Genomic DNA, 26,703 nt, shown 5'->3' with positions numbered 1-26,703 from the left:
ACACCGTCTCAGGAAAATGACCTCACAAACGTCAACGACCATTTTCTGTTGTGACTGTAAATTCACACTTCAGCTTGGAGGGAGGTACAACTCGTTTAATAACGTTCATTCAGGACCCATCGCAATATATAACATCATCAGAAATCGTCTACGAGTAAACCGCCTGGATAAGGTAAAATAAATTGCCAGTCACGTTACAGCGTATTAACTGTAAATATATATATTTTAGCTAGTTTATTTTGAATGAAATTATACATCATACGTGTTTTTTTTTTTAAATGTCATTTCTAATTAAGTGGTCAGAGCTGCTTTGTTGGGTTTAATGTAATCTAACTGCAGTGTTTGTTTGTTTGTTTGTTTTTTTTCCCAGTGCGTTTGATGTATCAGTTTAGAGCAAAACACAGTTTCAAAAGTATTTCACGTATGGGGTTATCAGTATTCGTATAATAAACTAATTACTGGCATATTTGTGCTGGATTTCATCTATTGACAAATCATTGTTCAATATTTAGATTTTTTTTGTTCGTTCTTTGCATCACAAAGAATAGTGTGGAAGGGGTGCCAGCTTCAGGAATATTAGTGAAGGGATCAGGACAGGTTAAATGATGTGCAGCATTGTATTTTAAACTATGTGTAAATAATAAATACATTAAAATAAAAAGTTTGATTGTTGTTGCAAAAAATATGGTTAAAATATATTGTAAAGTATCCTATTTTTATTACTAATAAAATGAAAAAACATCATTTTGACCCAGAGAAAAACAACTAGTTCTGTTAATCGATTTATCTATCTATAAATGCTTATTACTTTAGATTTTTGAGTCACTAGACCAAGCTAGACTGGTCAGGGCCACATGTTTTGAAACTACGCTATATGAAAGAACACAGCAAATACGGATGTCAGGTCCAACTCGCCAACTTCTCAGGCGGTAGTATATTTCATTGTGAAATGTATTACAGCTAACGCTATCACCTTTAAAAGTATAACTAAAACACACGAGTAACATGACAACATCTTGACCCCAGTGTGTGAAGATGATATAGCCTAAAGTTCAATATTTCACTTCAGTAGCACTATGACAATAAATACTTCAAAGTAAAATCTCAGTTCAGGTGTCCTCTTTTAATTTAAAGGTGTATTGAAAAGTAAATGAGAGTTGTTTGCTGGTGAGACCCATGCAAACAGATCTGATTTGCTTTTAAAATGATTAGCCTAGCTTGGTGGTACTGTATATAGCTGCTAATGTCCAGCTGCCATCAGTTACATTGGTGCCTTGACGATGATTACAAAATTTGCTGTAGTTAATCACAGATATCAGTGTGTAACAGGGCGTGCCTGTGAGCCTCTGAATTTAGATGATGTAAGATGGTGTTTTATTAACTACTCCTTCAATTCTGTACATTGGTAGCCACAGAGAGGTAGCCACATCCATCCTGTGCGAATTACATAGGCATGTAAGGACACGAGTGCCTTAGAGGTACATATCATTTTCAGTTTGTAATCTATTTACTAAGTCTATTCTCTGCTTACTTCCTCAGATCTCTGAATGACAACCCTTACTGCCCAATTAGCCAACATGAATGATTCTGTTCCGTGTGATGCAGTTGGGAGGCGGATCATCTGTGATGGAGAGAAGGGGACTGTGCTCTTTGTTGGGAACGTGCCCCCTACAGCAGGTGACCCAGTGCTTGTTTGACAACTTGTGTGTGTACTTATTGTATTCGCTTCATTTTCATTCCTATCTGTAGAGATACAGTATGTTATATGACTTACACCACACATGTGCACTGGTTTATATAAGGAATACACCCAACTGTACATAATAAGGCTGTAATTTCTTTGAGATGGAATTAGAGCTGTGTATATGCAGTGTTGGTGTATTTTATTTGTTGTAGCACATGGTGAGAGAATTAAAAAGTGTCAAGTGGTCCAACGGAATTGCATGTCTGTCTCATGTTTCACTGACTTCCTGAGGTAGTATCTTACAAATTTGTGTCACTTACTGTTTTACGTTATTCTGCTCTTCCACAAATTTCAGCCTGTCTTCCTTAGAGGAGACTTTAAATCTACAGGCCACTGTTGTTTGCTTTGGTAGGAACGTTGTTTTGTTGTATGCACTGATAGTAATAGTTTTGAAACATTGATGTCAGACCAATTGACTTTTTCAGTCCTTATTAACTACAGGGGCAGTGGCATTCTTATTATCAGCATGATGTACCTACAGAATGATAATAAGTAGTCATATGTGCGCTATGAAAAAATGTCATCACCCGCGACCTTTGACCTCTCCAAAAAGTCAAACTAAAAACTTGCTCCTCAGGGATCACAGATAGTCCTGGTTCATATGGAAGACATATAGGAAGTAATATGTGCTCTATAAAATGTCATTACCCATGACCTTTGACCTCTGCTAAGGGTCAAAAATGAACATTACTGGTAAAAAAAGACCTTAAGGAGAGCAGATAGGGCAATCATTCATATTGAACACGTATTGGAAGTCATATGAGCTCCATTAAAAAATGTCATCACCCATAAGCTTTGACCTCTGCTAAGGTTCAAAACCCACAAATTGGCCTATAGTGCCTCTACTATATCTAACACAGATCAGTGCACTTAAACTTCAGCGTAAGATTATGCCCTGTAAACGATACAACTTAAGTAGCCTATTAACTAATTATAGGAAACATAGCGAGCTGTATTAACGATTATTTGTGATGATTGAACCATGTTTTCTTTGGAAGCTTTTATAGTTGCTAGCAACTCTAGTTTACATTATTTTTCTTTAATGCAGGTCTTTGGCTTGGTGTGGAATGGGATAACCCAGAACGAGGCAAACATGACGGGAGCAACGAGGGAATCCAGTATTTCAAAAGCAGGTAACATGGTGTTGAAGGGTAAACTGGCCCTATGACCAGTAACTATGAGAAGCCATAAACATGTTGGTTCTCAGGACTTCAGTTCTCGTATCAGTACTGTACATATCTAGCCATTGGTGTTAGGCACGATTAATAGTGACGTACAAAGTCAGGCTCAAATCATTATTTTCTTTTTCAGCCACCCTACCAGCGCATCCTTTATCCGCCCCAAGAAAGCCAACTTTGGAGTGCACTTCTTGACAGCAGTAAAAAGGCGTTACGAGCTAGAGGACAACCAGGACAAGACAGAGAAATTTACTGTTGGCAAAACGGAAGTCCAAATGGTGGGGTTTCAGTCTGTCTCGGAGAAACAGAGGTAAAGAAGAGGGGTTATGGGGTTGAGAGTTCAATTACAATCGGGAATCATTTTAACATCTCATGAGGCAGATGCATAAAGACTTAACTAGCTTCAGATTTCATTTTAATTGCTTTGTTTAAATTACTTTTACTATTTTGTTGTTTGAAATCATTGAGTGGTTTTTGTTGTTCCAACATTATCATTTTTCTCTTAATCCAAGTTTACCTGCTTCTGAGTTTGAGTATCCTAAGTGCCAGCACTGAACAGCTGTCCTCATTTCATTCAAATCATGTGACAGTGTGACCATTCAACTCCGTTTGCCCCCTACTTGTCATATATAGAGATAGCAATAAGGTTGGGCTTCAGATTTAAAAAGTCACAAGCTCAAAGCCAGGTATAGGCAGTTTCAAGGCAAATCATACTAACTCAATATTTATGCAACAGAAACCAGAATTATTGTAACAGCATAAATAGTATGGGAATTTTTTTTTAAAAAGTAACTAAAATGACATTTTAAACTATTTAATTATTATGTAGGTCTTCTGTCACTTAATGATAATTTTGTCATACTTCTGTTTGCATACCATGAATTTAAATGTTGCAAATCTTGCCTTATTTTGTTTTCAATAGCCAGTTGCACAACCTTGAAGTGGTTTCCGTGAAAGGAAGTGATGTGAGTTGTGCCGGTCAAGATAATGAAATCCAACAGACAACTCCAAGTATCCTTTATTCTTCCTTGCTGGGGTTGTATATTCAAGGTCTCAGGAAGCTCTTATCCAATTCTGATGAAATGTGGTTAGGATATTCTTTAGCACTATCACCCACAGGCAATTAATATACTGATGATGGTGGTTAGGTGGAGGCAGTTGTATTTCTGTCTCTGTATGTCATATGTATCCAATTGAGATGAAACTTGATAGTAGACGTGCTAGATTCTGTTTAATTTAATAAATGTTTAAACTTCAAAAAATATATAGTTTTAAATGTTTAAACGTTAAAATAAAAACATTTTTAAACAGTGTAAGGGGGATAGTACACTTCCCCCTCGATGTACGGTCTGGACAGTAGGAAAAAACCGGAAATCGGCCATCTTGGGAGAAGCATGTAGCTGCAATGGTGCCGAGCTTTCCGTAAATGAATGCATATATGTCTATAAATAGGTCTTTTGATTTTTCTACTCTCCTTAAATGCAATTAATACCTATTAATCAATTTGTGTATCTCATTCACAACTGAGAAACACGTTAATGGTTAATTTTTTTTTTCTTTGCGATCTTGTTTGTATGTTGTGCTTGTACGTGAAAAATAGATTACTAAATTATGGCCTACATATAAATAAATGTATAAAAACAGTGAAGCGATATGAAAACATTATAGTATCGGTGGTATGAATGGTCTGTTTTGATTAGAGTGCGAGCGTTAATTGCATACAGAAATGTTATGCATTGTAATTATTCAAACAGTGCTAAAGTGCTAGTTTATCCTACTTAATGTATATAAAAGAGACAAGAACTAGTTATGTTCACACCAAACTGACTTTATTCCAAGTACATTATCAGGTTAATTCAAAGAATCAATGTTCCGTTTAAAAAACAAATAAATAATAACTAATAGCAATAGTTTGTATTTGTCTGATAGACAGCAGTAGAAAAAAAGACCAAAAAATAAACCTAAAATGGAAGCAATCTTCTGTTTAAAAATAATAAAAAAAAATATATAAAAGTGTTAATTGCTCGAGTCTCAGTCCCAGAATAGCAAAACAAATAAAAAATAAACACAGCCTTCTGTCATCTGGCTCAACAAAAGACATTAAAGTTGAATCCAGTGTCCTCCACAATTGAAATTGGTTGCATGCCATTTGCGATCGTCTCAATAATCAACCATGTTCTGTTTTCAGCTTGAATTTTGTCACATTTTCTAACATTGCGCTTGCATGTCTGGGCCCCACCTCCTCCACGCTAGATCCAGTTTCAGTAAAAACAGACTAGTCACGTGGTCAGAAGTATGCTGTATGTTGGGAGGTGAATATCCAATGACAGTGATGCCACGTGACAAATGTAGGAAGTAATTGAAAAAAAAATAAACTGAGTAGCCTTTATTTGCAGACACCTGCTTCTTAATATTTGACATGCACATTTTTGACAAAGGGCCAGACCAAATCAAAGTTAGCACGTAGAAAACGAGGACGCAAAAGCATTCGCGGTAACAAAAAGAAAAATTCCAGGTGAAATCTCGCGAAACCAAAACAAGCCCTTTTCACCCTTCAAAAATCAACTATCGCTTGTTGACTGCAAGTGGGTTGAGAAGGGGGAGTGGTTTGCTATCGCCCGACCAAATCTACTCAATTCCAGCTATAGATCACATCACAAGACTTTCACAGGACCAGATTTCATAGTCAACTTCGAACTTGTCGATAGCTGTCGCGTATTAAGCACATCCTGATATTTGAAAAAAACAAAAATTCATAATTTACCGTATCAAATATTAGTATATGTATTCATCGTATTATTGTCATAATATATGTTGTGTTTGATGCACCCTTAAACAAAACACGCACAAGACTGTTTTCTTTAGCCTACTTTTTTTTTTTTTTTTTGCTACTTTTTGCCACAGTTGAAGTTAAATGTTTACAATAAAGCAATACATATTTTATTTCTTTAATCCGTACAAACATTAAACACATTTCTACTCGCGGAGAGGTTTGCTTGAAGCAGTGTCTCATTCAGTGATGGTATAGTTTTTTAGATATATTTTCTTTTATTTCTTATCTTTGTAGTAAGCTACAACTACGGACGGTACACATCTTCTGTGACATCACCTACCTCTTGTCAAATGATTAATTTCTTAAAGGAACAGTGCTCCATTACATTGAACTTCGATCAAACTCAAGGTTAGCAAATGTAAACAAACTAGAATATTAATAAAGAATGTATGAATGTTTTAACCACTTTAAAGATATTAACTTTTAGTTTTAAACATTTGGTTACACTCGTAAAGTACTTCAACATGTTGGCCTACACAGAAACATTATGAAGCTCAAATTCTCCGCATGTAAGAACAAGCCCACCGTTCCAGTACAAGGGAGCACATTGTGGCTATACCATGTCAGCATGCCAAGAGGTCCCCTCGAAATGTGTAAATCCGTGTAGATAGCAAAATTACGTAATACCTATAAAGGTCATCTTAGAAGCATCAAGATGAAGTTTTTAAATTTGCTTTGGGTTTTCGACAGAAGTGCAACTGCCCGACTTCTTATTGTATAATATGTACCAGTACTGATCCTGGCGAAGTGTTACGTTGGTTTTGGGCAGGGCTCTGGGCAGCACCGTGCCAGTCGGGTATGGAGATGCTGGCATTGCATGGTGCTGACACAAGCCAGGGCACGGTATGGATTTTTACAAAAATCATGAAAACAATGTGGCACGCTTTCATAACAGTGACAGAACGATGCAGATGTTGTGGAAACGAGGTAATTGCCAAGTGTTTAAACTCTAAACGATTTACACCCCTACTTGGTAGTAGCATTATTTAGCTCAAGGTACTGAGAGTGTTAGGTTCTAGTTATATCTGAGAGTGTCCATCTCTCCATAGATTTATCCATCTGTATGTCACACCTACATTTTTTAATATACCTGGAGAACCACTCATTAAATAATGTAACTTGGTATTAACATTTATCATAAGTCTGGGAATGTCAAATAGTGGGAATATATGGAGGTCTCTCGGTCTTAATTCGATAAGTGGTATTTTTCATGAAACTTAAATTTTTCTCAATCTGTATTATTCTGGTGAGCGTCCAGCGTATTTTGACGCTGTCAACTTGCTTTCACACCAAAGGTGTTCCAAAAATAGAATGCAAGAAACAGCAAACCTGTGATGCACAAGAAGTCAAGGTGTATTATTATTAAGTAATATACTTATTAATGACTACTAGTTCAGGTGCATTATGGAGCACTGTCCTAAAATAAAAACCTAAACAGCCATAGTTAAAACAAATAAATAAAATAAGAGAAAGCAAGAAAAAATACTGACTAATAATAATAATAATAATAATAATAATAATAATAATAATTACCCTACTGCTGACTGTTTACGTTTCTCTACCTTTTCATTTCCAAATGCTGCTCCAAAAACTGCATTTGCAGCCTGTATTTCCATGGTTTTATATTTCTTAGTCTTATTCAAATAACGAAGAGAGAATAACTAAAACAGAGTCAGAGAACCATTTGCAAACGCAGACCACAACATGGACTCATTTGAAGGACTTTTTAAAACCCAAAAAGTAATGACTAAAGCTAAGGTTTGCAATTTTAGAAAGGAAAAACTATGAAGGTATGAAACAGAGACTAACAGAAGTAGATCAGAGTAAAACAGAGAAAACATCCACAGAAAAAGGGTGGCTGTTTATTAAAAATGTAGTACTAGAGGCACAAAACAATTACATCCCAAAAGTAGAGAAATCTAATTCTAAAACTAAATTGACCAAATGGTTTAATAGATCAATTAAAAAATATATATTCAGCGAAAAAAAGGCTCTTTACAGAGAGTTTAAAAGGGACCAAAAACAAAGTACACAGAAAGAGTACTTGGAACTGCAAACGCAAGTGAAAAAGGAAGTTAGAAAGGCCAAGAGAGAGAGATAGAAATGAATGTTGCTAAGGGGGCTAAAACCAATTCTAAAATGTTTTTCCAATATTACAACAGCAAGAGAACATTCAAAGAGGAGGTTAAATGTCTTAAGAGATACAAATGGCAAAACCATAGACGAAGAAAAAAAAAAAAGCAAATATATTAAATGATTACTTTTCAAATGTTTTTACAAAGGAGGATACAGACAACATGCCCCACATGTCAACCTGTTCCTATCCAGTTTTAAATAACTTTAGTATAACCGAGGCAGAAGTGTTAAAGGGACTAGGAGCTCTTAAAATAAACAAATCCCCTGGGCTGGATGAGATCCTCCCAATAGTACTCAAAGAAATGAAAAAAGTTATTTACAAACCGCTAACCATGCAAAAGTCTCGTGACACGGGTTATACCGACAGACTGGAGAATTGCAAACGTAATACCGATCCACAAAAAGGGAAACAAAACCAAACCAGGTAACTACAGACCAATAAGCCTGACTTATATTATATGGAAACTTATGGAAACTGTAGTAAGAGCCAAAATGGAAAATTACCTATATGGTAACATTGTCCTGGGAGACAGTCAGCATGGTTTTAGGAAAGAATGATCATGTCTAACTAACCTGCTTGATTTTTTTGAGGATGATTAGAGTAGAAACCTCAAAATGGAGAGAAGTAACCAGTGGTGTATCACAGGGATCAATATTAGGTCATATTCCTAATCTACATTAATAACTTAGATTCTGGTATAATAAGCAAACCTGTTAAATTTGCAGATGACACAAAAATAGGAGGAGTGGCAAACACTGTTGCAGTAGCAAAGGCCATTCAAAATGATCTAGACAAGATTCAGAACTGGGCAGACACATGGGAAATGACATTTAATAGAGAAAAGTGTAAGGTTCTGCATGCAGGCAATAAAAATGTGCATTATAAATATCATGGGAGATACTGAAATTAAAGAAGCAATCTATGAAAAAGATCTGGGAGTTTATGTTGACTCAGAAATGTCTTCATCTAGACAATGTGGGGAAGCTATAAAAACAAGATGCTCGGATTGTGAAAAGTGTTGAATTTAAATCAAGGTAAGTAATATTAAAACCTCATCTAGAATATTGTGTTCAGTTCTGGTCACCTCGTACAAAAAGGATGTTGTTGCATATTTTAATATGTAGGCTGCGGTTGAAGTTCTTAATCATAAAAAACTAAACTTTATACAACTATTCAGTTTTAAGATACAGTTTGTGTTTGAAACACAGGGCTCTATACTCACGCCGTTCTCCACAAATAAGTATAACCATTTTGATGACTGGACATGCATGTGTTTACTGGACGTGCACGTATTTAATGTCTGTCCTAAAATAATGTAAAATATACATAAACATAAAGATGATATATTTATACATGTATTCATTTAATTCAGATGGAGGTATTTTTTTTAACACATTGGGTCTTATTCTGTGTTGCTGTTAAAAATCCTTGAAAGAGTTTTCTTGTTTTCTTTACTGTAGCTCTATTTGTTTCCATTATCTTTAAGGAGTCTTTTCATTTCTGCAATATCTACTGTTTTAAATCGATCAGTTTCGTTAGGCAGATCTCTGTTAATGAAATTGTCTGGGCTACCTGTTGATGTTTGTTGTCATGCCGACGTGGGAGCGAGAGCTGGAGTGTGATTGGTTAGAGAGACAAATTTATGCCTGACGCACACAGAAAAATAGGTCTATTTTTGACGCCGTCGGTTTAACGCAACGCGGCCAGTGTGAATGCCTCCATAGAATGTATTGTATTCTAAAAAAAAGAATTTATGCCGGACTTTGACTCCTTGACGTGAAGCGCTCAGTGTGAAAGAACCTTTACAAGAATTCTTCTTTAGATCTGCTCTCTATTTTCAAAACATATCCATATATCCCAAAGTGACAGGATTTGTAAGAGGGTTGTCTTATATCACATACATTATTAAGAAAACAAAAAAAAGGAAATAATTGTGTGGTAAGGCTGAGCAATAAAATACAACTTGGTCTTACCTTAACTCCCTAACTCAGATATTGTATTGTTAAATTTGTCGGAGAACTTGCTGTCTTCGTGGGACCGGGTAGCTGATATTACACGGCAGCTTACGAAACTGAAAGCTCTTGAACTTCGGTAAGGATATCTGTTATGTCTGCCTTTTAGTATTGCTTAACATTTTTGGACCCTATTTTAAAGCAAGGAGCAAGGCTAGCAAGATGAGAAAACAATTTTGTTACAGAAAGAAACGTGGAGCAGTTTTTGCTCGTTTTATGCCATTAAAGTAATTGTAGCTAATAATACTTCCATAAATTTATCTGGTACTGCAAAGTTAAAGAAATATCTGTTTGCAAGTCATGTTTTCAGATAGTGTTGCACTTCCTTGGTCATTTCACCTACACTATAGGATGAAATTGCCCCCATCTTTTCAACGCCTTCTTTCCACCAGCCAGCTGCTTCCTCTTTTGACTGTAAGAACAATTCTTTAATTGATAGTTTAGAGTTTTATGTAGGATGATTAGTTCTCTTATAAAATGTTGTTAACATGTCACAAGATCGAGGATTTACTATGAACACACATACATACACTAGACACAAGGAACGTTTAGTCAATAGTAGTGTTTTATTAAGTGCACAAAGATTAAACAGAAATCACAGTCAGAAGGTAAATCTTTTAGTCTTGTAAGCGTAAAACAAGTCATAGCTCTCACCCTGCGTTAAAGCAGCTAGCAGGGCCAGTGAAATATGACACTGCTTATATACACACACACACACACACACACACACACACACACACACACACACACACAGCAGCTGTGGCGTATCTGGTAGTGACTCACACACACTCGTAGCCTAGTCTGAAATGGTGTAGAAACCCTCAAATATCACTCTAAGCATACTAATAGTATATTGTTTAACGATATAACAAGTTTACTTTAAAAGAACTTCTTCATACAATGTGAATATAAAATGACTTTATAGTTACTTCATCAAGTTGCACTAAAAAGTTATTTCGCACGCAAGGTGTGCAAACTAAACAATTAGTAGTTCAGTTCTATGTGAATGTGTTACAGTTAATTTTGTTCCATGAGAGGAAAATGCAACTGGAATTATTCTCAACGGTTCCTGGAAGCTTAGCCTATGGGTCTTCTGGTTGGAAGTCAATCTTCTTGAGGTCCAGTGAAAAGACTCTCAGCAATGAAGTCTTCAACCCCCGATAGGATCAACAAACAGATACAACAAAGTCTTCAATCATGATAGGATCAACAAACAGCGCCCATCCTCTCTGTCCTCTTCACTGAATCTTATAGCTACGCAGGTAGCCGGGCACAGTCTCTTTGGGTACTGTGGCTTATGTACAGCAGACCAAGACTTGCTTGTCTGGTAAAAGTCTCTGTAAGTTTTACAGCAGTTCTCCAGCTGGGCCTTGGTTTCTTTGCTTTGGGCAGCTGACTCGCATGAAGTTCGCTTCCTCTCTCTTAGATCTGCTTTCAGAGTCCAGGAGTTGCGGCTTTATGTAGCAGAGTGGCAACACCTAGTTTAGCAATCGTTTAGCAATCTAGTTTTACATGAGAACTTTCTTTTACCTGGTGTGGTGCCAGATATCAACTTAAAATGAAAATATATGTTTGCTAGTTCTTTCAAAACTTCAATTTGAGACCTATGTAGCCAGTGGAAGTACACGACAGTTAAGATGTGTGGAATTAATTATTTTATTCTCACTGAATGTTTACGTTTGCCTGTGCACTTGCTTTAAAAAAAAAAAAAGGAGGCTTGATAATGTGGCCTAAGATGTTTTTGCATATCATTTTAGTGACCATAACAGAAGATACAATATATTTTAAGACAGTATTTTAAATATCCAAACTACCCCTGTTAATTATTTGATTTATGTCTTCATTTTAGTGGGAACAGACTCCGCATCCCTGCAAATCCCTCCTCACTAACCCATGCTTTTGCCAATCTGAAGGAGTTAGCACTAAACAAAACTGGGGTTAACTGGTCTGAGGTAAGGAACTTGCTTATACACCTCTGATTAGCAAAAAATCTTGTAAGCTGGGTTTTATTGGAGCAATTTACAGTACGGGGAATCGCCCTGGATTATGTCAATCACCTTTCTGTGGTAAATGCTCTAATACAGGGGTTCTGAAACTGTGAGGCACTCCTCCCTAGGGGAGCACAACTGTTCAAGGAGAGACATGGTGCCTATCCCTCCCACCTTGTTCCTTTAGCCATGCAGCTCTCTGCTGCTGGAACGTACAGGCTTTTAGTTTAGAACAATTCAGAAAGTAAGCAGCAATCAGGCTAATTCGTCACCAGCTGGATTTAATCGATTTTTCCCCCATTGTGCTGAATAAATTCTGAGCGGCACAGAAATATAAGCGTTAACCCTCTAAACTCCCTACACAGACAACTACTACATTCCCAAGAACTACCTGAAACAAACACCATCCCCAGAAGTAGCCACGCGTACACAGGTATTCATGCCAGAGTGTAAAATGGTATTCCTTTCTCATAAAAATGATCTTGTAATGCATGAGTATAACAGGAAATAGACAGAGGAGAGTCCGGGGAACCAGAACATTAATACACAAGTCTTCTTCAGTTTTGTGTAAACATATGTTAGGCTTTATTTAGTTTCTTTATACATATTATTGATTTTAATATGTGTGTTTGTATTTACAGCTGTATAATACATTCCTGTGTTACCACTATAAAATCACTAAGCATTTGGGAATGGAATTACAGTATTATAATCAGCGTTCCCTCTATGGCTAAATTTTTCCCAGTAACTGGCAACAACCTTCGCACGCAAGTTATTATCATAAATATCAACCTCAGTCGAGACTCCAGCTTATCGAGGTAAACCTATTATTTCGAGACAGTTCTTACAGAGCATTAACATAAGCATGTTTGTGTCTGTCTTGCAGCTGATTCTCTGATCTCCCACTGTAAAAATGCACGTTGCAGAGCTCGCTCAGGCAACAGCAAATCTAGCACAGGGCGGGCGAAGCAGGCGTCCGGTAATTCTCTCGTGCTGCTCATGAACTTTACAGTTTTTAACTTGTTGTATAATTGAATACTAAAATCAGTGAAGTACAATGTTCCTGCATTATTTAGAAGTATAATTACTCTGGTAAACATAAATAAAAATCACAATACTCACACTTTGACGGTTTTTGTTTTACTTCCCTTTTAAAAAAATGACCATTTCAGAAATTATCTCAAGCGTTTTGAAACTGGTAAAAATGTAATCAGCACATCAGTTGAAAATACACATTTAAGTGTATAGTAATTGAAGACATACCACGTGTATTTATTTTTTTTTTTTGCGAGTTTATTCATCATGTGACTTCACTCCTTGTCTCTGCTGAAACTCAACAACCAAAAAAAAAAAAGCAATGTTTCAGTAAGACAGAGCTAAAAGAAATCTGATTATCTATGTGAGGATGGTGCGATGGTATTCTTAAAGTTTTGCTGTAATTCATGTACAAGTCTATACCATTAATTATCATAATGCCAGTCATAAACACGTAAAGAATAAGAAAGTAGACAAGATGGGAACAACGGCAAAGCAATGCATTCTATGCTGAAAACTAAGACCAAAGGTACTGCGATCAAGACAGAGCTTTCCCGAAGTATGCTGAATTAATTGCATATTTCATTATTGTTTAGTTTATTTCTTTCCACGCTGCCTGCCTTTACTGAAGCATAATTAGCAATTTTAAACCATGGCCGTTTCTTAATTGAATTATATTTTCTGACGATGAAGAAACAAACTCAAAATTGTTTTTCTAGCTATACAGTCCTGAAAGGAAATTGATCACTTTACTGTGAAATGACGTAGTCACTACCCTACACACCGTTGCTTTCAGAAAGACATTCTGTCTGGAGTCACTCCTCTTTTAAAATCTTGCAAATAACACTGCAGAATAAAGAAAGAAACAATTGAGAGGATTAATTAAGCATTTACATTAAAAGGGGCGATATTTAAATTACAATCAGGCAATACATAGCAGTCAACCTGTTTTAGATCAACAAGTCAGTCAACACGCCTTTATTAGTATTTGATATTTAATCCTGGTTATTATTATAATGCCAGTAAAATGCTAAACTTAATTTGTGGAGTACTGTACTTAGGATTACTCTCTTGTTACTAAGCTGTTTCATATTTTTTTATTGTTATTGGAAATACCAGCAATAAGCTAAACAGGTCTTTTCAAAACGCCTTTATTTGTAGACTGAACTACTGTGTTAGTGGAAGACTATATGATTCTCACAACTGTGCTGGACATTTGGTTTTCTGAACTGTTGTAATAGTTGCAAGTGATGTCTATAGATATTATGACAGGTTTGAAGTGTCTTCAGGTGCTTTACTATCTATTACAGCAACAAGAGTCTGATTGAACAATGAATTGTGGTAATATTTATTAAATTTACTTATTTTAACTACCAACATATTTATGTTCAAATGGCATATTTAATTATTAATATATTGATAAAAAGTGGGAACAAATGGAACTGGCCATTTTTGAAAAACAGAATTTGGCATTCCCAAGACTGGAACAGTTAGTAGCCCTAAAGATTGTTACAGTTGAAGGCAGTGCAGATGCCAATGCTTTATGCAGTAGTATAAAGCAATTTTATGCAGGCCACCAGTTACACATGCAGTCTGTATCTATGATAACAACCGACAGGACTGTATAAGATCAGAGACTGTTTCAAAATCAGAGGCAGAGCCACAATAATTTTTTTGTTTAAATATTAAGTAAACTTGAGATACTTGTGTTGGAATATTGTTTCAAAATAATATATTTAATATATTAAAAGGGTTAATGTGTGGCCGAAGGTTTCTCACTGATAATTTACCCTCTCAGTCAAAACGGCAAGTTTCTCAGTATCTAAAAAGCTTAGAGGGAATGCTGATTATAATAATGAATATAGGTGGTCTGTTATTACTATTGGCTTGTATTAAGTAACATTTTAGTATACACAAACTGGGTGGGATTGTCAAAGCAGTTGGTAGTGGCCCTGCCTCAGTTCTGTAGTGTACAGAGCAGAGAAATATTGAACTTAGGGATTTTATATTCAGGAAGGTGGTCGTCATAAAGTGGGTACTTCAAGAAAACACAAGCTCAGAAAATGTATTTTTAAATCGGGTTTACTTGGGTTGGAAACTTATTATCAGCAGCCTCCCCTTATAAAAGTTGAAAACTTTAAGTTTGCTACAAAGTTTGAGAACCCCCTGCACTAATATAATCCAGGAGTAGCTTATCCTGTTGGGTTACATGTTGATAAAATATATTTATTCTAAATGTCAAAAATTTAAAATACGTGCAGATTTGTGATAAAGTATGATAATATTTAAATGGCAAATTAAATCCAAAATGTACACTGGTGGTCTGCCATCTCTTTATTTTCATGTTTTCTCTGTAGGTTCTGGAATGTGCTCCTATGTGGCCTGTCCTTGAAGAGCTGTATCTTTCTGACAATCGTATTACTGACTTGCAAGAGTAAGTCTGTGGATGCAAAATGTAAGCTCAGGATTGAGAATGATCGTGCAGATGAGCAGTTGACAGGTTTAGTTGAGGGTCCCAGAGCGGCTAGTAAATGCACAGCTGTGTGATGTGCAGGGTAAGTTAGGCAGTCAGGGAAGTGTAGGTTCATGGTCTGGCTGTGCAAAGTTGATTCCACAGGGAGTGTTGCATTGGCTCTGGCACTCACGGATTAGAGGGGCTAAATTAACAAGGACGGAGTCTCACTGTGCTACAACAACCCCTAAAACTACTGTTAACTAAACTGGACGCCTACTCTTAACCTTAAATGCTTAAATTAGAGGAATCATTTCCATGACAGTGGTTGTAGAACCACACAAGCTCAGTTTTCTGTATTAACTGTATTAGCATTCAGTGTACTATAACAATGTGCATCTACGTGTAATTTAAGTGTGGAGGTGTCCCTGTTTAACAGCGTCTGTATGCATTGCTCAGTATGTATGTACTGCTGTGTTACTATCTCTTAAAAGCTTGTGGAGTCTTGTCCTAACTTTTAGTTACAAACTAAAAGTGCAACTTTCTTTTCAGACCAGTAGCTGTTCTGCAGTCCTTGACCTTATTAGATTTAAGTAACAACCCATTATCAGATGGAGAGCAGCTCAAAAAAATTGGACACCTGCCAAGGTATGATAATAAATAAATAAATAAAGTTTTCCTCTAAAAACTGTCAGGCACATTGCCTGAAAACTGCATGAGATTTCTGTGAAGACAAATAAGTCCTGACCTGAACAACCTTACCATTAAGACCAGAGCTGCTAACAAGCCTGTTGTTTAATGTCAGCTGGGGGCTGTTGAGACCACCAAACTGACTTTTGACCTCAGCCAGTCAAAGCACATGAGTTCACTCAATGCTGCATCTTGCCCCTAGCATGCATATGCCTTAAACAAGACATAGTCTGGACTTTTTCTTTTTAGTTCAGGTTTATAAATGCTTGGACTGTAAATCTACACTTAATAGTTTAAACATTTAAACCTTTAGTGTAAGCAGACATTTATTGTTTAAACTCTTGTAACAATGAAAAAGTAGGCTTGATTAATTATTTGTCATTGATTTTCACATACAATATTCAATTATAGTGGTTTATGTGTATCCAAAGATCAAAACACATGTGAACATCAATGCAGGATCCCCATAAAACAGGACATTTTTGTACAACTTTTAGTTATAAAATATACACTTTAGAATTGTTATTTTCGCTCACTGTTTAACCCTTTACAGCCTTAATGAATGGACAGGGCCGTGATCACTGTTATTTAGATCATTAATATTGGAAAGGATTAAGCTGCAGTGCCCCAAAATTATATTCACTAAAATGTCATTTTTGGGTGATTAACTACATTGATCCATAGTTTAGCCATTGATAAACTCCATTAGAAACATAGCATTGGTGGCTTTTTAGTTTTTATTCCCCAAAAGCCCAACATGATTATTCTTTAATAGGAAACACGCATAGATATTTTAAACAATGCTTCATTTTTATCACTCATTTTAATAGTTTTAACTCTTTTCTTTACAGACTCAACAAACTTTTACTGACAAACACCAGGCTGCGTTCAGTGCATTTTGATGATGTTGGGCCAGGTAAGTGTAGTTACAAAGATAATGTTTGGTTCCTATTCCATAGTCTTTCTGTAATGTCTACTTGTGACAAATTCAATACGCAATGTATAATAAATGTAAGCACTTGGTATTCTATATTTTTTTTGATTAATTGATCTGAAAATCTTTCTTAAAGACTGAAAACTACTGCTGGGACAAATTACTGAATATTTTAACGAACACCGCTTGTAATGTATTCCTTGAAATGTGTTCCTGTAACAGAAAGGATAAACTACTTCAGCCCTGGTTTGAACTAGATAACTTGTTTTGTGAAAGAAAATATCAAAACCTACTGTTGTGAGTCTTATTTTCTATCACTGGTATCCTTTTTTATATTCATTGCAATATAAAAAAGCAAAGTCAACATGCCATGTTCTGACTAGCAATTTAAAATAAGATACACCACTAGTGTGACACGTTTGCCTATTTTTTTTTTTTAAAGGCTGCAAAACAGCAATGTTTCCATCACTAGAGTTTTTAGCAGTTGACAACAACAGCATTTCTCAGGTAAATTCTACAGTTCATACATTGACATTTGTTTTCTTCAGATTCCTAAATAATTTTATTTTTATGATAAGGTTTTGTCTATTTGCATATTTATTGTAACCCTCAGTGGTCCTTTGTGAACGAGCTGGAGAAGCTACAGAGTCTGCAGAAGCTGTCTTGCCTCAATAACCCTCTGATGTCATCCGAGAGGAATGCAGAGACAGCACAGCAGCTGATCGTGGCGAAGATAGGGAATCTACAGGTCCTCAACAAGTCAAATGTATGGACCCCCTGTATCTGGTTGCATTTTATAACAGTACCCGTACATATTACATAACACTGCATATCCACCCGCAGAGGGATGTAATGGAGGCGCTACCTGTACGTTTTTACAGAAGATGACCCCGCGATATTTAGCATGCGCTTCCATAATGTGTTATGTAATCTCTGTTGCAAATCAGTTTCAGTCTCAATGGGCGTGGAAAAAGAGAACTGGCAGACAATGATAGAGTGATCATTGTTGCTTAGCCATTCAGGAGGTGCTTTTCAGTTCTACTTGCCTGCCATGTGTAATGTAGGTAACAAAAACAAAATTAAACTTGAAGCTATGTTCTATCGCTATGGCTACACACTAGAGTTTTGTAAAGGTGGGAGCACCGCAGTTATATGACACTGTTTTTGTTTGAACTTGAGGACTAGTCGTCCAATTGTGATGAAGCTTGGTATGGGCATTTTTTAAATGGTGATTAAAAATTAGTTAGGAATCCACAAAATTTACGAATCCCTGAAGTAAATCGGTCGGTTAATTAATTTGTGGATACTACCGCAGATATTGCCGGACGAGAGAAGAGGTGCGGAACTGGATTATCGTAAAATATTCGGAAAAGAGTGGCTAGAAGCTGGAGGGCATCAGGACCCAGAGAAGAATCGACCAAGTGAAGCCTTTACTGCCCAGCATCCTAGATACCAGATCCTCATTGAGAGTGAGTACACTATTGACAGGGTCTGGCTTCTGGTTCACCAGAATGCTGCTATAGATCTAGACAGTTGCAGATAACTTGAGTAAAAAGTATACTGAATGGATGGAATGTTTTCTGTTGCAGAATACGGTGCTCCTGAAGATGGTGAACTAAAAGAGCAGCAGCCGTTCGCATTGAAAAACCAGCTGCTTAGTAAGTAGACCAATATTTATTTAAAGTACTTTTGAGTGTCCAATTTAAATAGTCTTTGTTTGCTTGCTGCTTGCCATTATCATTATCAAGAAAAAAAGAAAAATGCTTTAGATTTAGTAGATCAAAGATGTTTATATATACTTACACCCGATTTTACAGTAAGATTGAATTTATGCATCATGAATTGAAGTTTCCACCAGCAGTAAAATCGTAATAAACAGATACCCACATTATTATTGTTATGCATGTACCCTGCAACAGGGCTATAGTGGAAGCGCCCTTGTGTTTGTGACTTATCTAATTCTGATGAACAGTCTTTAGCTGAAGTTACTGAGAGTATCGGAATACTTTCAGTGCCTGTCTATATGTCTTTGTGCTCGCACATATAGCATGTATGTCACATTTACAATTTTACTTTGGAGAAGAAATTATGCTATTGTGATACATATTGGTCATTGAGATACAGTTTGTGGGGAAGCACGTCTGTCTGCATGTCACACATTTCACACACAAAAAAATAATAATCTGGCATCAGTTGAGACATTTTGTTGGATTAGAGAATGTGTTGGGCTACTGTAAAATATACTGTTTAAATGTATGATGCTTCAAAACTTTCAAAATAAACTGTGAACTAACAACACTTGTACCTGTAAAGTACTGTAAAAAAAAAAATTAAAAAAACAAAAAAACACGACTCATAAATGAAATGTAACTGCCACTGCAGCAATAGAAACTGTCAAGATCTGCACTTGTTCCATGCTGTGTATCTAACATTTCAATGTGCTTGTTATCAGTGTACACGGTCTGGTCTGCTTCAGTACCTGCACGTTGATATCAGAAGCTGTATTGTGGAATTCATGCTTATAATAAAGACTATTTTTGTTTTTTAAGCCATAACCTTCAAATGTCCAGATAGAGATGAAAAGAAGCATATTGAAAAGAAACTTCCAGGTAAGCACTTTAAAATTATGTCAAGTGCATCTAGTGTACAGGTAAAATTACTTTCCCATCAGTGCATATTATTGTTTCTGTCAACAAATATATAGTGGAGCTATGTGTATGTCCCACTTTTATTTCCAAGAACTGTTTAAATCAGGCAGGCACAGTTTTGACCTAAAGTGCTTGTGGGAGCAATCTATAACCAAACATATATGGCTTACCTAAACAAGTATGTGTTTTACAGAAAAATTGGCTCTTATAAACGAGTGGAGAGCACAGGGCTCGAAATTAACACTGGTGTTGTAACTGATACTGCCTCCCCATATGATAGTGCCTCCCGGGGGCATTATGATATAGAATAAACCCATCCGATCCTGCATCCCTGTGCGATAGTGCCACCGTAAGTCTTCAAACTACGAGTTTTCTCTTAAATGTCAAAACAGCCAATCAGGATAATGAAAAAAAAAAGATGGCTACAATGTTTGAAGTAAAACAGCAAATAAAGCTTTAAAATCATTGGACATGTAACTGTCTTTCATCAAGAAGAGATTGTAGAAACTATAATTTGTTTATTAATATAAATCGTCATGTTTTATTTTCAATACTGTAGTGGTTTAATACTTCTTGGTAGTCTGCATGTTATTTAGTGTATTGGGATTTTACTTAAAAAAGAGACAGTCATCAAAAACTTAATTGATTAAAGCAACAAGCAATAATGGAGTTAGCACTGAATAACATATTGAAGGCTTCTGGTTTTCGGTATTTTTGTCGTGTTTAACTACTTCCCTTTTAAAATGACTCTGAGCACTGTTTAACGTGTTTTGGTTCCTGAATTAAAACTGAGAAATGTGTTAACTGTGAAATTAATTCGTAACGGAGAGGCGAAAAGCCGGACGAAAACACAGAAAGCCAGATGCTCTAATGTAAGGTGTGTGTAACTCTTGACACGGAGGAAAGGGGAAGGTCTGTCTGAGAAAATTAGAGGTAGTCCGTTTTTATTTATTTCAACTTCCAACTGAATGTACATTTAAAAAAATGCAAAAGCAGCACAGATCTACAGATCAGCCCATTCATTTTCCTTCTAAACACTACAACGCTGACTCCCATGTTCTTCCTCTCTGCGCATGTGCAGTTGGGAAAAAGACACTATCATACGAGGAGGCACTATTGGTCATGACACCGGCCATGGGGCAATTGCAGCAATGTCCATCAAATTCACCGCAATTATCGCCACAGTGCCCTTTTTGCTACAGCAACTAGAAACGCCTGTACATACCAAATTAGGAAGTGTTTGGATCCAAACAGTAACATGATTATGTTGTGTGGTTAAGTCACATCAGCAGGGAAAAAAAAACAACAAACACCTTTCAAGCGCATGGATTTGTGCTGCGTGTAATAGTGCCGTCTCACAAGAGTCCTGAAAATGTGAATTTTTTTCTGATCAGTAGTTTAAAAAGGTTTAAGATGACCAATATGTGTTTTTCAGGTTAAAAAAAAAAAAAGTACTGTAACTCATTTAAATATGGTTCAATTGCCGTTATCCCCTTATTTTCATTTCATTTTTTTAACACAACGAAACCAGGGCGGTAGACAATACTACATTGTATTGGAGTGTTTATTATCATTATTTGTCCATCTTATGATAAAAAGTAAGTTTTATATTTTTTCAGTTCATCCATAAATGCAACACAGCGCATCGGCATTTTGTATGTTACATGCAGGAACGATATTCCAGTTTAGTTTATGTTAAACTGTAGAATATATGCTATTAAAATTGAACAAAGTGGTCCCATGGCATAGAGGTAAAAGCCAATGCCTTCAGCGCAGGGAGCTACGACCTCACAGGCTCGAATCGAATCTAGGCTGCTGGATTGCCAGTGGGGTTTAATTTCACCATCTGGGATCTCGCCAGCTCTTAATGCACAGCTACCCGTCTGCCAAGCGGTGAATTGCTCTCTGTGCTGTCTGTGACAGCTGTGTTCTTCCACAGTGAAGCTGTTTGCCAAAAAACGTATTTTGTTGACCCTGTAATAAAACATTTAGAGAGGCAACTTTTACCAAAAAACAGCACTTTCAGAACAAAAAAAAGTTATTAATAAGTTCAACTATGTTGTTTCTTTCATGGCTAATAATTAGCATTATATATGAATCCTAAGCAAAATTACACAACATCCTAGTTTGACCTTGAATTAACTTTTGTGGCCTTGATGCCCACTACAAATATGCTGAACAGAAGACCATTTTGGCCTTGCCCTTTCTCTTGCCAATTTAGGGACTTTTTACAGATGGCTTTTCTACTTGCTATGAATGTAGGTCAGGGTATCCAACTTTTTCACAGAACTGGACCAAAGCAGTGGCTTTTCTTCTTTTAGTTTTTTTAAATATTCCCATTTTTTCTTGCTAATAAAAATAATACCGTAATAGAATAGACTGAAGACTGGTAATGCATGGGTGTGTGGTGTACAAGGTGTCATACAGTAAGGGGAGCGTCCTGGCTGTGTAAAATTGCTCATGTTCTCAGAGTGGACACTTGCAGGGCTGTTCTTTGTCCTCCAGTGGGCGGTAGCACTCTGACATCCACTCTCGAGTTCATGGGCGTAAATTGGCAATTGGCTTGGTCTTGGGATCGGAGGAGGCACAGTGACCTTCAGTTCGGTTAAGCTGTGTGTGGAATTGGTGTGATGAGGGATGTTTTAATTGGGCAGAAAACTGGGGGTAAAATAACGGGGTACTCCTAAATTAAAATAAAATAGCATTAGGAAAAAAAAAATCTTAGCTAAACTGCTGTGTTTGATTTTAGGTTCCATGACTATTCAGAAGGTGAAAGGATTGCTTTATCGTCTATTGAAGGTTCCAGGTTCTGAATTGAAACTCACGTACACAAGCTCAAAGGTATTGCTCATTTTTGTTTTTAAGGTATTTGGGAAGATGTGATTTAATTTTTTTTGTCTTTCTTATAAACTTTTCATAATTCATTTTACTCTTAAGAGGAGACATTCTGGCTTTAATCAGAATTTGAGAAACAAAAAAACCTTTGAACTTTCATATTTATGGAATGTTACTTAATAAAACATTTTTATCAAAGCTTGATGACCATCTAATCATGAACTAGATGGAATTTGACACTAGCAGCAAAGTATTTTGCATATCAGCATATTAATCTTTAATATCAAAGACTCTAAGATAAAAAATACAAGTAGCAAGCTTTGGGTCTGAATGCAGCTCAGGTCACAATAAAATGAGGATGGCTTCCCTACAAATAACCACCACACAATTTGGCAATATTTCGGTGCTTGGGAGAGGCCTCTGAGTGAATGGGGTTCTTTAGGTTAATATTGAGGTCCACTCATTGCCATAACTGTGCCTGACTGGTTGCCACCTCAACTTAACAAAAAGTGTGTGTGTGTGTGTGTGTATTTTTTTTGGGAGATTATACTATAATACTATTTATTTATTATATATATATAATATTATATTATATAATATATATATATATATTATATATATATATATATATATATATATATATATATATATATATATATGTGTGTGTGTGTGTGTGTGTGTGTGTGTGGTGTGTGGATATATATATATGTGTATATATATATATATATATATATATATATATATATATATAGAGCAACAGAAGTGCAGATAAGTTTGTTATGTATTTAAGTTTTATAATTTTTGGTTCTTTAAAATTATTTTCTTATCCTGATTTCTTTAGATGGAAGGTAAAGAAATTGAAATAGATAACGATTTGAAGCCACTGCAGTTCTACTCCATTGAAGATGGGGACAGCGTGCTGGTGCGATGGTCCTAATGATGGGACCAATAAAACTGAATCGAGCATCTGCCATTGTGGAAATCAAATCGGTCAGGGTCCTGTATCGCATCCTACCATCAGAAAACAAAGACATTGTACCGGTAACACACAGTGTTGCCTCAAATCACATGCTTGCCTTTTCACACCTTTTGGCAAATTAGTATTTAAATTTAGAGATTCATGCAGCTCAAAGAGTAAGCTGCATGTTGCTTGACTTGCATTATGCTACAGTGTGTTTAAACCTACACATTCCTGCAATTATGTTTAATATTTTACACAGATATACTTTTTTGGGCTCCGTTTGCTATAGTCATAGCTTATGGTGACTGTTCCCCCAGAGATGATTGTAGGGACAAAAGTTTCTTAACCCCTTGAAATGTGCTTCCACTGCAGATCCAAACAGTCAAAAAAAAAAAAACCTATAGGGAGTAGTGTCAGGTAGAAGGCATACAGTTGTACCGGGATTACCTATACCTCTAATGCATTGTGAGAGCGTATGTCTTCAACCAACAAGCGACTGTCTCGATACAATGAAAAACCTTCATGTGCTACTATGCGTTTTAAAATATTATATTATTGCATTTAGGAATTAAGACAATGTGATTGTATTGTTGTTTTTTGCCTGTACATTTTTTTTTTTTTATGACAAACTTCTAAAATGTTTAAAAACTGTAAACTGTTGGGGCACAACATCTTTAAATTTCTGTTAATATTTTAAGTGGTGGAATACTTGTGCATTGTATTACCAAACTACTTCTAAGTCATTAGGCAAATATGCTACAAAAAAAAGTTAATTCCAGTTTTGTGAAAAAGACTGGTGTGCTTGCTGCATGCAGTGGTTCCTAGCAGTTAATTTCAGCAGGACACAGGTTTTAAGTCAGCACTGCTATGGTACACAAAAAATGGTATGCAACAGCCACTAAAACTTCTAATAGTCTGTGTGCACCTAAAACAACAAAATTCATTAAAGGAACCATTAGGAACGATACAGTCATCCAGATATTTGAAACTTGCGCTGCACACTAACTGTTTAAAATGTAAATAAATTGAATATCATATTTATTGTATTGATTTACAAAGTGATGAGTTCCACAATTATGATAAGGCACATTTCACATCACCCCATTGACTGTATTTATACTTTTAATTTAACCTGTCTAAATGATAACCCGGTTATTCTATCACATTTTTACAACTGGTTGTAACCATCTACTTCCAGGCGATTATTTGTCCATCCGTTGGAGGCTATTCAGTGGTAGGGTTCAGATCAAAGGCCACATTAAGAAAACAGTAGGCATAACGACATGGAAATCCTACAGCTAATATCAAGTAACATTCATTTAAATAAACAGTTAAGTGCACAGTGATTGAAGAGATTATGTATAATTATATATATATATATATACACACACACACACACGCTGCCGTGAAAAAGTATTTTCCCAGTCTGAGTTTCTGCATTTTTGCACATTTTTCACCTTGAATTTGGTCAGATTTTTTTTTGTGGGTTGTAGTAGTATATAGAGGGAGTTTGAGAGAAAAATGACACCCCAAAGTTTGGTGGTGCTTTCATTTGTTTGGTGTGCAAGGTAATCAAACATGCAATCTTCAGGTGTGAAAAAGTTATCCCCCCCCCCCTGCCGCCTAATATAAATATGACTAACTTTGCCCCTTACCATCAGTTTGAAGTTGCCATCACACAGGTTCTAGAGGCACATCATGCCACGATTAAAAGAAATTCCTCTGGAAAAAAGCTGTTGAGTCCTATCAGTCTGGAAAGGGTTACAAAGCCATTTCTAAGGCTCTCTCCACTAAACCACAGTCACAGCCATATTGTCCAAATGGAATAAATTTGGGACAGTAGTGAATCTTCCCAGGAGTGGCTTTCCTGCCAAAATTTCTCCAAGAGCAAGGAGTAAAATCGTCCAGGAAGTCACAAAGAACCCTAGAACAACATCCAGGGATCTTCAGGCCTCTCTCACCTTGGCTAAAGTCAGTGCTCATGACTCCACCATCAGAAAGACACTGGGCAAAAATGGGATTCATGGCAGAGTAGCAAGGCGGAAACCACTGCTCTAGAAAAACATGAATGCTCGTCTCAAGTTTGCCAAAAAGCACCTGGCCAACATGGGCCCTGTTAATGTCTGTCGAAAACCAAACACTGTCAGGCCATCCATCTGTGAGCTGAAGCTGAAGTGCAGCTGGGTCATGCAGCAAGACAATGATCCCAAACAAACAAGCAAGTCTACGTCAGAATGGTTGAAGAACAAGAAATTAAAGTTCTGGAATGGCCTAGTCAAAGTCCAGACCTAAACCCCATTGAGATGTTGTGGCAGGACCTGAAACGAGCAGTTTATGGTCGAAAACCCATAAATGTCACTGAGTTGAAGCAGTTCTGCAGAATTCCTCCACAGCGCAGTAAGAGACTGATCAATAACTACAGGAAGCGTCTGGTTGCAGTTATTGCTGCTAAAGGTGGCGTAACCAGTTATTCAGTCTAAGGGGGCGATTACTTTTTCACATGGGGGCATTGGGTGTTGCATAACTTTCTTTAATAAAATTAAATAAGTATCAAAATTTTGTGTTATTTGTTCACGCAGGGTCCCTTTTATCTAATATTAGATTTGGTTGAAGTTCTGATAGCATTCATACGCAAAAATGCAGAAAATCTGACGGGGAAAATACATTTTTACAGCACTGTATATGTGTGTGTATGTGTAATTTTATATATTTTTCAGGAGCAATTATACTAGCTTAATAGCAATATTTTGCAGGGGATATGCATCAATTACAGTTTTTTTTTTTTTTTTCCCCCCCACTTGTTTATCATTTTATTTGAAAAGGTTTTGGACTGTTGGAAGTACTGCTGCTATTAGGGGAATCAAGCCAGCACATTAATACAAATTATTAGATACATTTATGGATACTTATTTGACTGTACAGTAATTTAATTACCCTTCTGGACACTGTTTATGAATTAAAAAAATAATAAAAAAGTGTTAACAAACATGGGGTACATAATATGCACTATAAAGCAGAGTGTATATATAACTAGATTATACAATTATATACTCAATGACTGAAGGGGAAGTGCACTTTAGTTTTCAAAAATGATAATTATAGAGAAGCACTATGTTTCTAGTCAAGTTTGTATTTCATTATTAGTAAATTTTTTATTTAATTTAGTATTCGCCAATTATTTTATTATTTTTTCCCAATTTAGAATGTCCGCTACCACCCCTGTGCTGACGACAAACACGCTGTCCTCCACCGCTTG

At 36.3% G+C, this 26,703-nt stretch overlaps 1 protein-coding gene across 3 annotated transcripts; it reads left to right on the top strand.

Annotated features, from left to right (window-relative positions):
- tbce (tubulin folding cofactor E) lies at positions 1–26,681 on the top strand. 3 transcript variants are annotated; one of them, XM_041250827.1, is made up of 18 exons: positions 1–172; positions 1,540–1,705; positions 2,793–2,877; positions 3,056–3,232; positions 3,845–3,933; positions 9,884–9,983; positions 11,754–11,856; positions 15,285–15,361; positions 15,932–16,027; positions 16,921–16,985; positions 17,446–17,510; positions 17,617–17,769; positions 18,319–18,472; positions 18,593–18,661; positions 19,553–19,612; positions 22,401–22,492; positions 23,328–23,334; positions 26,650–26,681. In XM_041250827.1, the coding sequence occupies exons 2-18, from the start codon at positions 1,582–1,584 to the stop codon at positions 26,673–26,675; spliced, it is 1,542 nt and encodes a 513-aa protein (XP_041106761.1). In that variant the 5' UTR covers positions 1–172; positions 1,540–1,581; the 3' UTR covers positions 26,676–26,681. The 3 variants fall into 3 exon arrangements, with proteins under 3 accessions (XP_041106761.1, XP_041106759.1, XP_041106760.1); XM_041250825.1 differs by lacking the exon at positions 26,650–26,681 and having other exon boundaries at positions 3–172; positions 23,328–24,484; XM_041250826.1 differs by lacking the exons at positions 1–172; positions 26,650–26,681 and having other exon boundaries at positions 1,578–1,677; positions 23,328–24,484.
- Positions 26,682–26,703: the final 22 nt, after the last annotated feature.

Source organism: Polyodon spathula, chromosome 5, assembly GCF_017654505.1.
Source record: "Polyodon spathula isolate WHYD16114869_AA chromosome 5, ASM1765450v1, whole genome shotgun sequence".
Classification (NCBI taxonomy): domain Eukaryota; kingdom Metazoa; phylum Chordata; class Actinopteri; order Acipenseriformes; family Polyodontidae; genus Polyodon; species Polyodon spathula.
This window is presented reverse-complemented; position numbering and strand designations above follow the sequence as displayed.

Bases quoted from the DNA above. Each gene is read 5' to 3' on its own strand.
- tbce (XM_041250825.1), top strand. From the start codon at position 1,582: ATGATTCTGTTCCGTGTGATGCAGTTGGGAGGCGGATCATCTGTGATG. The intron at 15,362-15,931 runs GTAAGTCTGTGG...CTTTCTTTTCAG, and splicing joins CGTATTACTGACTTGCAAGA to ACCAGTAGCTGTTCTGCAGT. The intron at 16,986-17,445 runs GTAAGTGTAGTT...TTTTTTTTAAAG, and splicing joins TTTTGATGATGTTGGGCCAG to GCTGCAAAACAGCAATGTTT.